Genomic DNA, 13,272 nt, shown 5'->3' with positions numbered 1-13,272 from the left:
AAAGTAATTCAGAAGGTTAAATGATTTCTTCCTAATAAGGAAACCAAGGGGACTGATTTATCCATTTATAAAATCAAAACACATTTAAATGGAGATGGTTGATAAAACTGCACGCACAGATGCTTCTTATTTTTCATTTCAGTTAAAATGTAATTATATTCTCTAATTTGTTTATATTAGTGTAATTACTCTGCAGGAAAAAGATATTATCAGGGTACAGAAGTTAGAACTTTAATTACAGCATTCATGTGTGTACGGAAAACATACTGTCATAACTCTTTTATAGCAGGGTGCATAGTTTTATCGATTTCGTGCTGGAAAACCAGCCAAACTTTTCAGTCATTTGGATTATAGATAATTATTATCATAGACATCAATGTTCATCAAACATTAAGGTGGTTGGGGTTTTTTCTTTTGGCTGGGCAGCAAACTCGCAAAGAAGCGCAAGGATGCCATGGGAACCACCCGACAGGAAATGACACACATGGTGAATGCAATGGACAGAAGTTATGCTGACCAGAGCACCCTGCATGCAGAGGATCCCCTTTCTATCACATTTATGGATTCTCATAACTTCAGCCCCAGATGTAAGTACAACAGTCAAAGATATTCCAGAGAGTAGGTTTCCATGTAGGAACATGGAAAACAGTTCTATTTTTTTTATGAAAATGATTCTAATCTCCAGGTTTGCTAGAAGGACAGGTATATGCAAGGGTTGAATAAGGATATTCATATGTTATCGGTAGTGGTGTATGGACAATTATTTAAATATTTTTATGTACTTTCAGTATGCATTGTTGTTCCGGGTGAAAAAATGCATTTCATAAATGTCTCAAATTCTGAAATAGTTTTCCTTCATGAGGACATTTAATACCAACATGTTAAATATTACTGCATAACACCATGTCTGTAATGAATAATAATCTGAGGTCCAAATTAATTTCTTTATTTTGGCAGTAAGGATATTATAACAGAAGGAAACATTGACAATTTTCATTGCTGTTTGTGAAGTTTAGGATCAAGCTTGTTAATATACCAGCAGATTTTCTCTATATTTGTATTTCTTTATTGTAGTCTTGTCAGATGTCTGGTTTTGACAAAGTTTGGCAGTTTGGGTTTCTGACTGTTAAGTGTCTGGGTTGTAGCTACCACTGAAAGTCCAGCCTGCCTGCCTTCCAGCATCTGCTCTATGGCTTACACAAAAGGGAGATACTCCACTGACTGTATCTCTAAACAAGTTCCACCACAGAGCTGGCAGTAACATGACCTCATGGCACCATGTACTTCTGGGCTTGGCTTTAAACAGTTCTGAGCAGTCTGAGCTGCTTCTGAACTTTCTATCTTTTGGGCATGGCACCCCTTCTCCCATCTCCCTTCTCCTGTCTCCCGTACTGCTTATGATGCCTCTGCAAAACGCACCCCTTAAGGCTGTTAAATTATTCCCTGATTATTTCAAGTAAAGTGGAGTTTGGAAGAGGGTTATGGCTGTTTATTGAAGCTTACCAAACTGCAGAACTGCAGAGTGCTAACATTTAAAGCGTCTCATAATCAATTAAAAATGGTAGGTTAGTGAGTTTTTGTGCACAGTTTTAGCTAGAACTGTTTGAAAATTCCCCTAAGTTTGATGTCTTATTGGCACTGAAATTCACGGAGACAGCTTTACAGTTTGATTTGGCCTAAGTTATTGTGGATCCCAGGCAAAGTATCCATCAGGAACCTACATGGCTATCAGTGAGCTGGGGCTGCCAGGCACTTGGGCAGCCTTCTGCATGGATCAGCCTGAAGCCAAGAGCCCACAAGCCCCAGCCACTGCAGCTGTCCTGGTTGGTTGGCAAAAGAGTATGGTGCCACTGTTTTCCAGCTTCCTAGGTATGTGATTTTTGGGGTGTTGGAGGATTCAATTCCCCAGACCATCATCTGTTCTGAGGCAATGAACTATTCAGGTTTCCAGGGTTTCAGCTCTGGGACAAACTATTAGACAGATTGCTTCAGAATTAGAATTCCATTTTGTCACAGAGCTGTTGATATTTTATTTTTTTGTTCCACATTGGAACAAAACCAAATTCTGGATTCTGACATTCCTTTCTGAGACAGCGTATTTGTCTCTGCACAGTTCTAGTTATAACAAATGATAAAATTCTGTGCATTTTATTCAAACATCTACATCTGTGTATCTGTGGTTTTCCTATAATCATTAAGAGCAGTATCTTTATTATAGCACAATTATTTAAAAAAAAAAAAAAAAAAAGCTATTAACTGTAAATATGCATTTTTTTTAAATTACTTGGAAGACTTTAAAGAAATTCCATTTTATTTTGAGATGAGATATTCAAGCATTACATGAGTGAATGGGTTTAAAAGGAAAGGACCTGGTTCTATGAATACAAACCTTTATTGTGAAGAAAGAACAATAGTGAAGGAGGAGCCCTTTCAAAAACTAAATTGCATGTAATGCCTTCTTTATTTCATTTCAGTAAGATCTCTTTGCCTTTATCATTACATTTCTGAAGTCCAAAATCACTGCCTTTCGTTTCTCTTTTATTCAGGATGCATTCTGGAACTCTGTATTCATTCTGTGTTTTTTTTTTCTGTTGTAACAAAATTAATAGGATTTAGTTATCACTTGGATTTTTTTCTCTTTAAGTATGTTGTTTTTATTCTTAAAAATACACAAATTGAGGGTAATGTATTTCTTCATGAGCTTTGTTTTCCTACAGTGCCCAATGATCCACTTGTGCCGACAGCTGTGTTAGGTGAGGACCGTAGTCCTTCATTATCCATTCCTGCATGAGTTTCCTCTCCTTGCATGGTTGAACATTGAAACAGCGTGTTTAATGTAAAAGATAGCTATGCTGTTGTCACAAAATAACTTTACACTCAGTTTATCAATTTAGAATTAAACTGGCACTGCTTTTAGAATAAAAAATGTTTTATGTTCTCTTTAAGAAGTTATTCGTAGTCAGTGCTAACTGAAGAATAAATAAGTAAATAGATAAATTGAAAATGCTGAAACTTTTCTCCCTAGAACATTGAAATGGAGTTCAGATGAGCTAACATGTGAAACTAGAATTCTCTTAACTTAATAGATACATTAAAAAAAAAAAAAGAAAAAAAAAAGATCTGTATTAGTATTACTTGGCACCCAAAGCTTAATTTTCTAACTGTTTAATAAAAAGAAAAATATAAAAGGGAAAAAACATCTATAAAATCCAAGAGAAACAACTTCATGCGTTGGTTCTGTACAAATATCCTTGTATTGCTATATTAATTACATGTTTCAATTGACCTTAATTAGTAAGCTTCTCAACTTTGTGATTACTTCAAAAAGAGCAACAGATGTTGGGAGTGGCCAGGCTGTTTATTTCTATGCCAAATCTAACACTGTAAACATTTTTTTTAAGTGTTGAGTTTAAAACCAAAATGCAAAAATAAAAGTGTAATTTGTACCCAGATTTTTAGTATGATAAAGACAGTGTGCAATATTGAGTTTCAGTCAGTTGCTGAGGTTATTTTAGGATAAAAGACAAATATCAGGAAGTGGACATGAATATAAACTGAGGTTGAAAGTTAGATTCCTAGAAGTGAAGTTTAAAGGGATGTGGAAACAATTTAATCCTTCCTCTGTTTTTAGATGGTTTAGTATAATTACAATCTAGACTGTTTCTGGCAATTGATTTTGCTATTTGTTTTAAGAATTTGGGACCAAAACTCTGTTTTCTGATTGAGTACTAGTTAGTATTAACTGAGTATTATTACTAATCACTCCTAGTTTTTCCCACTCCTAATTTTTAATTGTCTAAACTAAATCTTCATTGCTGGCAATTTACCTATTTCCTTTTGAGAGACTCAAAAAATACAGAGAACTGACACACTCCTGTCCTTGTAAAACAGTGTTTTATCTATTAAAAGGGTCATACATTCTCTGTTGTCTCTTCCAGTTGAGTTAGACACAGTTCTTTCACTCTTTATCTTGTAGTTGACGTTCTCTAAAAATTTTTGTCGTTCTTTTCCTCTGAACACTTTCCAACCCATAGCCTGAATTTTTAAATTGTGGTGCCCCAAATCAGGTACAGCTCTTAGGAGATGTCTCAGTGCTGAGTAGAGTGGAATAGGTACTCCTACATCCTGCTTAGTGTCCCTGCTACCTGAACCATGTATTGTCTTGTGCTCATGTAGTTGACTTGTATTGAGTTATCCTCTAAAATCCCAACTATCATTACCCTGTTCACTAGTCAATTTTGTAGCTTTATATCGACTTCCCTTTTCCACACACCATATGTTTCATTTTTTGTTTAATCACCTTGATTCTTGCATGTGTCCCAAATAATCAAGATAACTGTGAAATTTGATCCTGTAATTGCAAACTGCTTGTGCCCTCTGCCCATATACTCAGGGCATTTTCTATCCCATTATGCAAGTTGTAGGTAAAGATACTGATAAAGGAGGAGCCTTTGCAGGTATTCATTTCAATTGTCTTCTGAGACTGACAGCAAATCATTATTTACTGCTTTTTGAGTGGTCTTTGGTCTTTGCCAAGGTAGTGTGTACTCACCATGTGGGAGATTTATCAAGCTGTATTCTGCCCATTTCTTTTTGGTAATGTTGCAAATGGCATTCTCATTAATATAATAACAGTTAAGCATGGTTAGAAAGTCTATGACCATCTGCTTGAATTTTCCACTTTAGACCCAAGAAAACCTAACCAAGGTTTAACAAGTTTGTGAGGAGAGGTGAAATGTCACAGGTGCCTGAAAGAGCAATGGCTTAGACTCAGTGATCCTCAATACTTACTAAAATTACATCAATCGATTTACAGTTTATTTAAAAACAAGTCTGTTCCTGTAAGGCCTTTCATATCCTTTAGCTTCATTTCAGGCTCACACAAGTTACATAGATACGGTCTGGTGATACTGAATAAGCTATTCCTAACAGTTCATTTGGGCTTTGAGCATATTGCAAAGGCCAATCTGCTGCCACTGTGTTGTGGTAGATAACCAGACATAGGCATCTGTGAACAGCAAAAACAAGGGATTAACTGAAGAACAGATTAACAGTCCTGTCTGTGTTTCCATCTACTGGTAATGGTGTTTTGGGCATGAGAGTCTCCTGCTACAAGCAAAGCAATGCTTGTTGGAAGAGGTAATATTATTCATTACAGGGACTGAAACAGTGAAAAGAGGTAGACAAGCTTCTGGGCACACCATGTAGAAGGGGTTGGGGTAGCTAAGATCACTTGGCATGCTTCTTCTCCACATAACTTACTTGGCCCAGCATCACAACACAGTTTTCCTCTGCTTTATTTAGAGATGAGCAAAATTGTATGGACTCTAAATTATAGAAAATTTTATTTTGTGTGAAGCTGTTTTCATTCTGTAGCTGTACTAGATGTCTTTTTCTTCATGTGTATCTTATTAATGCCACACTCCATTCTTTGTACATTAGCACAGAGTTAGTGTGACAATTTTGCTTTTCTCAAGTCCCTATTGCTATACTGATAGCATAATATGGCCCTTGTATTTTTAAAACTGCTTTCATTGTTGCCTGTTGTGAAGCTTTAACAACTTTTAATGCCATCTTCTTTTAGTCATTTTCTAATATTGTCCTGAAATAAATTTCTTATGTTCTGTTCACTCATTGTTTTTTTGCTGCTTCAATGGGTTAAAGTGCCTATTACTGGTAAGTATACATCAAGGAATGGGGGAAACTGAAAATCCTGAGGTGGTTTGAAATGTGTATCATCTAATATGTGTGACACTACAATAAAGAGTGACTGCTGTGTGTCACTCACATTATTGAGCAGTTTAGTGAGGCATAAATGTACTGAAATTAGCAACTTGTGTGACAGTTCAAAGAATCGGGTTTCTTACTAGGAGATCTCATTTTGGAAGGCATTAACAGGTTTTGCACTGGCAGAATCTCCCTTGGGGAGTCCATCCATCTCTCCCCTCTTTTTTTTTGTTTTTTTTTTTCTTCCTGGAGTTTTAATTCCTGAATCCTTTGCAAGGGAAATGGTAGACTGATTGCAAAGAAATATGCGAGTGGTCAGGTATCCACTGCTCGTTTCTGTTGCTACACTCCTAAAGGTTTCAACTACAATTTTTCTTCTTCTCTAAATTCACCTACATTGCTGATTGCTAATTTAAAAAAAAAAAATGTTTCACAGAAGAGACTGACTAAATGTCATCATTTCCTCAAGTTTTGGTGTTTGGTTTTGATAAAAGAAACACAGGACGATGAAGGAGACTGTTTATACAGAGTAAAAATTGCAGCTCAAATCAACATACCCCCAGTTTTATTTCTCTACTAAAATATCTGAGTTAAAATGACCACTCTGAAGTGTTGATTCTTCTTCCCAGATGGAGCTGATGTTCTGAAGCTGTAACAAAATTGCTTCAGTTTTTTAGTTGGATCTCAATTTACTGTTTGATGGCTTTAGACAAATGATGTGCTGATACCACTACAGAGTTATTCTAATTTATTCTTTAAGGTGTAGTATTTTCAATGATACATATTAGTCATTAAAAAAGTTACTTTTGGTGATCGAGGCTGGAGTTCCCAAGAACATGAATGTCATAAAGTTTTGTAGCTCCAAATAAAATGCCCTTCAGGCATCTCTATTGCAGAATGAAGAATAGCCAACTTTTGTATGTGTTTGCAGTTAAATTATTTTATGTACTTCCCAGGATTTATGTACTGGGGAGTAAGTACTTCGCATTCGCGGAAATTAGACATGTTTTTGAAGGAAGAGACTGAAAATAGATCTTGATATTTATAGCAGCAGGTGTTATTGCCCCATGGGTACCTAATGCATTGCTTTCTTGTGAACGCAGATGAAAATCATAGCGCAACAGCAGAGTCCAGTCGCCTCCTGGATGTTCCTCGTTATCTGTGTGAAGGCACAGAGTCCCCGTATCAGACTGGGCAGCTGCACCCTGCCATCAGAGTGGCTGACTTACTGCAGCATATTAACCTGATGAAGACCTCTGACAGCTATGGATTTAAAGAGGAGTATGAGGTGAGATCTTTGGTGGTTTAACTTGCAAAATATTTTGCTAGCAAAAATCCCTTTGAAAGCTGCAGCCTTTTGTTTACATTGCATTACAAAAGGGTGCAACTAAATGTAATGGGATTAAGTGGAAAAAAAAATAAAGATAAACAGGCCTAAGATTCCTTGGTATCTAACCCAAAGATGAAATAGTAAGTGGAGTCCAACGGTTTGAGTCATTACAAGTGCCTGGAAAAAATACTGTATGTATTCTACAGGGCATGAGAAGACAAGCCCAGATGAATCTTTTTGACATATTGTAAGAATTTCCACCCCTCTGTCACTGCTTCTTAGTTGAAATGCTGTAATTAGTTATGTGAGTTTTCCTAGCCGTCTTCCATGCAGATCTCCTGGATCAGGTTAAAGTAATGATTTAGCCTGGCTGGTTTTGCCAGAAGCACAGACTGGAAGCACTCTATTGTGGCATCTCAGTAGGGCAATACTGGGGCTAAACTCCAGCTGAGAAGCAGTAAAGAAGTGCCAAGGGTAGAAACTTCCTGAATTTCTAATTAGACCTGCCTGAGCAAAGATAAACCAAAAATTCCCAGCACTGGAGGTAGATGAGTACAGATGCATTTTACTTCTGATCGGTGAATCTGTTTCTGATTCTTTGGAATTAGAATATCAGGCAGTGCATACAGTAAAGATGGGAATGATACTGCCAAGGTTGCATGCAATACAGCTAGGTTTAAAATGAGTTTTCTATGAGTAAGTAATCTCTTCTGACTCAGTTTTCAACCTTCTCTCCTTTCTGCAGCTGTCTCTACTGTAACATAAGAACTGGAATAAATAAATATGTGATTTTTAAAAGAATATTTTTCTCTTTTCCTCTCTTTTACTTAAATACACTTCGTTACACTCTGCTTACCTTCAGTGTCAAGGACTGCTGGGGGGAGGGTTGTCCCTGATCCTATATCGGGTGTTGTCCTGCTTACTACTGTCTCTATTGCTATGCATAACATCTTTGCTTTGGCTTGGGCTTCTGCGTGTGCGTTAAAGTTTTGTTTCCGTAGCTGCTCTATACTTCCTGGAGCTAACTTGTCCCGCTCAGGATAAAAGAACATCTGGAAGGAAGGAATAGTATAGACCTGCAACAGCTGTAAAATACCTACAGGCAATGAAGAAAAACCCAAGGAAGAACAAAAGCTTCGTCTATCACTACTGAGAGATCAGACTTTTAAGAAGAGTTCGAAAATACAAAATAATTTTGCTAGTGGTTAGAGGGAGGGACATGAGTAAAAGCAACACGACCACTAAACATTGGCAGAGGAGGCTTCCAAAGTCTCTGTAGGAAGACAAAACACTGTGCTAAGCAATGTGAGAAAAGTAATGTAATGCTGTTGAACTGAGGCTATATATTATGGTGTCTTGTAAGAAGGGTGATCAATCTACCTGTGTTATCTCAACTTGCAGTTGTTCATCCATAACAAGGGGGTCTGTGCATGTTTAGCCTCCCAGCTATTCCAGGATTTGAAATCTGGAGTCCCTCAATGACTTGCCCATTGATCCATAAAAGTCAAAGGGAGAGAGAGCCTCCCTGCCTCCCTAGATGTATTTCTGTACCATGGTGCCGTCTGGGTGACCAGAGCAGACGAGCAAAGCTGAGCTTACTTTATGGTAGAGAAGTTCTTTTAAACTGTTAGTTTTGGAAATAAATTAATGGTCGGAATGTTTTCTTTCGGAACATTTTTATTTATAGAGTTTCTTTGAGGGGCAGTCAGCTTCTTGGGATGTCGCTAAGAAGGATCAAAACAGAACAAAGAACCGCTATGGAAACATTATAGCATGTGAGTATCAGTGTGCGTGGTTTTAGTGCTAGACATAGCTGTGTACTACCTGTGCTGTGCTCTCTCTTGCTTAAAAAGTCTCCAGTGGCGTACCTGCATAATACCCCAACCGGAGAAGGATGGCAGTGCCTTTTCCAGGATTTTTATCCTTCACAGTTCAACTTTCGTTCTTTTATAACTCAGGCTGAATTTCACATATGCGTCCCTGTTGTAGAAGCTGTGGTAAGCATATAATAGCGACAAGCTAGCAGTCATCTGTTTGTTAATTCCGCAGTAGTTTTCTTCAGTTATAATTTATTTCAAGTAATTCTGACAGCTTCAAAACTTTTCTGTTTTATGTGGTTTGTAGTTGGTATGTCTGAACTGCAGTAGTTTAAAGCTGATGAATAAAAGATGTGATTAATATCAGAAAGTTCCGTCTCTTGTCTTTAGGCATAAAGTTTCAATAGTTTAGATTCACCCTCTGAGGTAATGAAATTTGGTATTGTTTTACAATTGCATGGGAATGAAGCTATTGGAGAGGTCCCTGAACTGGTAGAGTTACCTTCATCAAATCAAAAGTGTGTTGCTAACAGCTACTTTGTGACTTCCTTATTTTCTTTAACATGTCAGTATGAACTTGAACGGGCTGGGGCTGGAAGTAAGGAAACAGTAATCATTATTTTTGGATTTCTAGATGTTCATCAGTGGAGCTGATTTTGAAAGGGACTTTGAGCAAGTAACTTTGATTCTTTGTGTCTTTTCACCATGTTACACTGGGATACCTTTCAGCTACAGTTAATGAAGTTTAATGAATGTTTTTGAAGTAATTGGAGACCTCAGAGAAAATGACTCTTTGTAATTCTGTGTAAACACTTACATTTAAGGGTTGTAAATTGTAAGGTTCTTATGCCAGCTGATTTTGGTTTTCTAGAGGGTTCTCCATAATATTTTGCTTTAAAATCACACTTCAAAAAGGCACCATAACCACTTGGTTTTTACAGATGACCACTCCAGGGTGATTTTGCAGCCTGTTGAAGATGATCCATCTTCAGATTACATTAATGCCAACTACATAGATGTGAGTGGACTGCACAGCTTTCTCTCTCAATTTGCTAGCTTCTCTATGTGAAACTTTTGCATGTTATGCCTACAAATTTATTGAAAGCTTTATTTTATTAAGAACAAAATGTACACTTTCCTTGTTCTACGTCCTAGTACTCACTGACATTGTTGTGCTTTCTTTCACATCTGACTTTGGTTTGGGCTGTAGATTTGGCTGTACAGGGATGTAAGTACCACTATATGTGAATAACAGCATCCTATTGTAAATATTTAATATAAATATTGTTATTAATTAGTTTGCTCTTCTATTTTATCATGAGATAACTATGCATGCCTCATCTAATTTATCTCATCTGTTTATTTAAAAAATTTCCTTTTGTGTGAATATTTTTTGTACGTATTTTGAAAAGTTAATTCAGACTTTTAATGTAGCTCTGAATATTTTTAGATAAGTCAGGTGAATCTGTCAGTTAAAGAAAATTTGGTGTTCACTTTTTTGTTTGTTCATTTTAATGATGATGATTTTGGCTACTAGTTTTTCTTTTCCCTTCCTCATTTATATGTGAGAAGGTGGATAGTATGCTGTTCTGTAGTAATTTAAAAATGTACCTGTGAAGTAGATGTTTGGCAGTAGATCTGTTTGCCAAAAAGGGAGGAATTATGGCCTCTTGTGTTGTGTTTGTTTGTTTTTAACAACAATTTAGTCAAACTGAATATTTAGCTGATATTTTTCTTAAGGTGCTACTTTAGGTATTACAAAGTATATACACAAACATACATATATACATGCGTATTTTAATGCAGTAATCTCCTCACTTCTTCAGAAAATGTCTCAAGTTTAAAATTCCATACTTTTATTAAAATGTAAATTAAAAAGAAACTGATATGAATAGGAAATTTGAACAATTTCTGCCATGTTTTTTGATTTACAAAATAAAACTTTAACACTTGAGTAATTAAAGAATTGCGGTATTCATAATAATTCAAAGGATACTGGAGTGGGTAGTACAAGTGTTTTTAGAATACACAGTTTTGGTTATTTTCCTTTATAATTGCACCTTACTAATTTTTTCCATCCTCTGTTAGTTGATAAATTATCTAGACTCTCCAGGGTATAAGGCTTTAGCTCCAGGTATATAGCTGTTTTTTTATTTTGATATTTTTATATATTTTTATATGGCAATCTCTGAAGTGTTAGGCCCATGATATTTTGCCTGGGGCTTTAAACAGATAAATTCTCACAGATATGTAGTAATTCCAGTTCCTTGAGGATTTTTTTTTTTTCTTATTTGGAAGTAAATAAGATCTCATTATAACCAGACAGGAAGGCAACAAGTTAGAACTGGCACTCTGCAATTTTAAAGTGACACTTTTACCTTCTTCTGGAAAGCATTATCAAGTGCAAAGGAGGGTAACACAGATTCCACTTCAATAATTTGAAGCTGGGGCTTAATATCAAGGACTCCGTTAGAATTTTTTTTAGTACTTTGATGCAGCCTTCATCTCATCTGAAGTCAAGAGTAGGATACTCAGAAGTCTTTTCATAAACCCAAGAGGAAGGTGTTCTCTGTCTAGACAGGATAATGAAGTAGTCCATGGGAAAGGATATAAACTCCTTGGGTACAATGAAATCCTTCAGTTTAGTAGCAAGAATTGAGTACTGGGAATCCAAGGGCTCCTGAGCCTGATCTCCTGTAATGCAGTACTTGATTCAAGTGGCTTAATAAAACTGTACCTTAACAAAAAGGGGACAACAGGTAATGGTTTTAAACTAAAAGAGGGGAGATACAGTTTAGAGGTCAGGAGGAAATTCTTCACTCAGAGGGTGGTAACCACTGGAATAAGTTGCCCAGAGAGGCTCTGGATGCCCTGTCCCTGGAGGTGTTCAAGACCAGGTTAGATGAGGCCCTGAGCAGCAACCTGATCTAATGTGTGGATTCCCTGCTTATGGCAGGGGGTTGGAACTACATGATCTTTGAGGTCCTTTCCAACCCAAGCCATTCTATGAAATAATTGGTCCTTTCACATTTGCACATTGTGAAACTTCGTATTGTCTTCTCACCAGCAATATATATTTTCTTCCTCTTTGTAGCTATTGTTGCTAGTATTGGTCAAAATACATTCTCAATGACTTCCTCAAGAGGTGAATCCATTTGTCTTTTAGTTTCTATGCAGACATTTGCTGTTTAATGCTGTGTGGTACAGCTAGAGTTGGCATATACCCAGATAAGTGGAAACCTGGTTGTGTAGGGTTGTCTATTTACCTCTCTCTCTATATATATATGTATGTGTATATACTCATGTGTATCATGTGCAGTGTAGTACATGCACACTTTGTGCAGTAGCGCAAAATATTTTGCAGATGATTCCCTTGCAGTAAGGCCTTGATTTTGTGCACATGCATTGCAATAATTTTCTATTTTGTAAGAAGGCAAAAGATGTGTATTTTTTATTTTTTTTTCCTGTTGAAATTGTTGGGAGCACTGATTGAATATTGAGATAATCTGGTGGCAAAGACAATTTTTACTAAATTTTAAACAAATGCTCCATTTTACTCAGCTAGGAAGATAATGCCGAGGGAGGATGAGATTTTAGGCCCAAGGGACCTGTCTAAAATTCTCCTTTCTGGTATACTATGGTGTCTGTTTAAGTCGGATGTTGTTATTTTCATTTTATTTGTTGTCATTCAAACCTTTTCAGCATTAACAGGTTTTTTTAGGTTTTGAGCTTCATGCTGCTCTTAAATATTGGTCTTTTCTGAAAAGGTTGTCTAGACATAAGAATTCTGTTGTACATTATGCTTTTGTTTTCCCCTCCCTCTTAGTAATATGATACTCAGACTAACTTGTATTGCTGTTTTAGGGATATCAGAGACCAAGTCACTACATTGCAACCCAAGGTAAGGATATGGCTGCTATTAATCAAACCTAATAAATGCTCTTTGCAATGTCCAGCAGAATTTTGCTAGAATGAAAGTAGATGAAAATAAAGTATATCCAATATTGTGAGTTGTCTTTTTGTGTTATGGTAAATGAACATAGTATTGCTCAGTTGGAATGTGAATAAATGCACAAATTTCACTAATTTGTCATGTTAATTAGATATTGAGCAACTCTTTAAGTGCTAAATTCAGCTAATAAAGTCACTAGCTACTACCATGATTTCCATTTATGAAGATGAATAGAGAAAAGAGGCATGTGGACAGAGAAGAGAACAGTTTCAACCTGCCTCGGGGACTTTTTTTCTTCCCATTTTGCAATATATTATTTTACTGTTAAGGATTTTGTCCATGATGGAGATGGTGAAGATAATAATGATAAATTAAACGCTGTCTCACTAAATCTGGGTGAAGTAAGGCCAAAGAGGGACAAAGCCTCTTTGTAGAAAGAAATGAGA

The 13,272-nt window shown here is 36.5% G+C and overlaps 1 protein-coding gene across 5 annotated transcripts in view; it reads left to right on the top strand.

Moving 5' to 3' along the window:
- The window catches only part of PTPRK (protein tyrosine phosphatase receptor type K), a 413,945-nt gene that overhangs the window by 379,627 nt on the left and 21,046 nt on the right, over window positions 1-13,272 (top strand). For 3 of the 5 annotated variants that reach the window (XM_082758357.1, XM_082758360.1, XM_082758356.1), the window contains exons 15-20: window positions 427-587; window positions 2,718-2,753; window positions 6,831-7,015; window positions 8,745-8,832; window positions 9,816-9,892; window positions 12,739-12,775. In XM_082758357.1, coding sequence (XP_082614483.1) covers window positions 427-587; window positions 2,718-2,753; window positions 6,831-7,015; window positions 8,745-8,832; window positions 9,816-9,892; window positions 12,739-12,775 — 584 coding nt within the window. The remainder of the gene's footprint in view (window positions 1-426; window positions 588-2,717; window positions 2,754-6,830; window positions 7,016-8,744; window positions 8,833-9,815; window positions 9,893-12,738; window positions 12,776-13,272) is intronic. The other 2 variants (XM_082758359.1, XM_082758358.1) reach the window with 1 other exon arrangement.

The sequence above is a fragment of the Aythya marila genome (assembly GCF_965140915.1).
Source record: "Aythya marila genome assembly, chromosome: 3".
In the NCBI taxonomy this organism is placed as follows: domain Eukaryota; kingdom Metazoa; phylum Chordata; class Aves; order Anseriformes; family Anatidae; genus Aythya; species Aythya marila.
The sequence above is the reverse complement of the archived record's forward strand: the minus strand, read 5'-3'. Positions and strand labels throughout refer to the sequence as shown.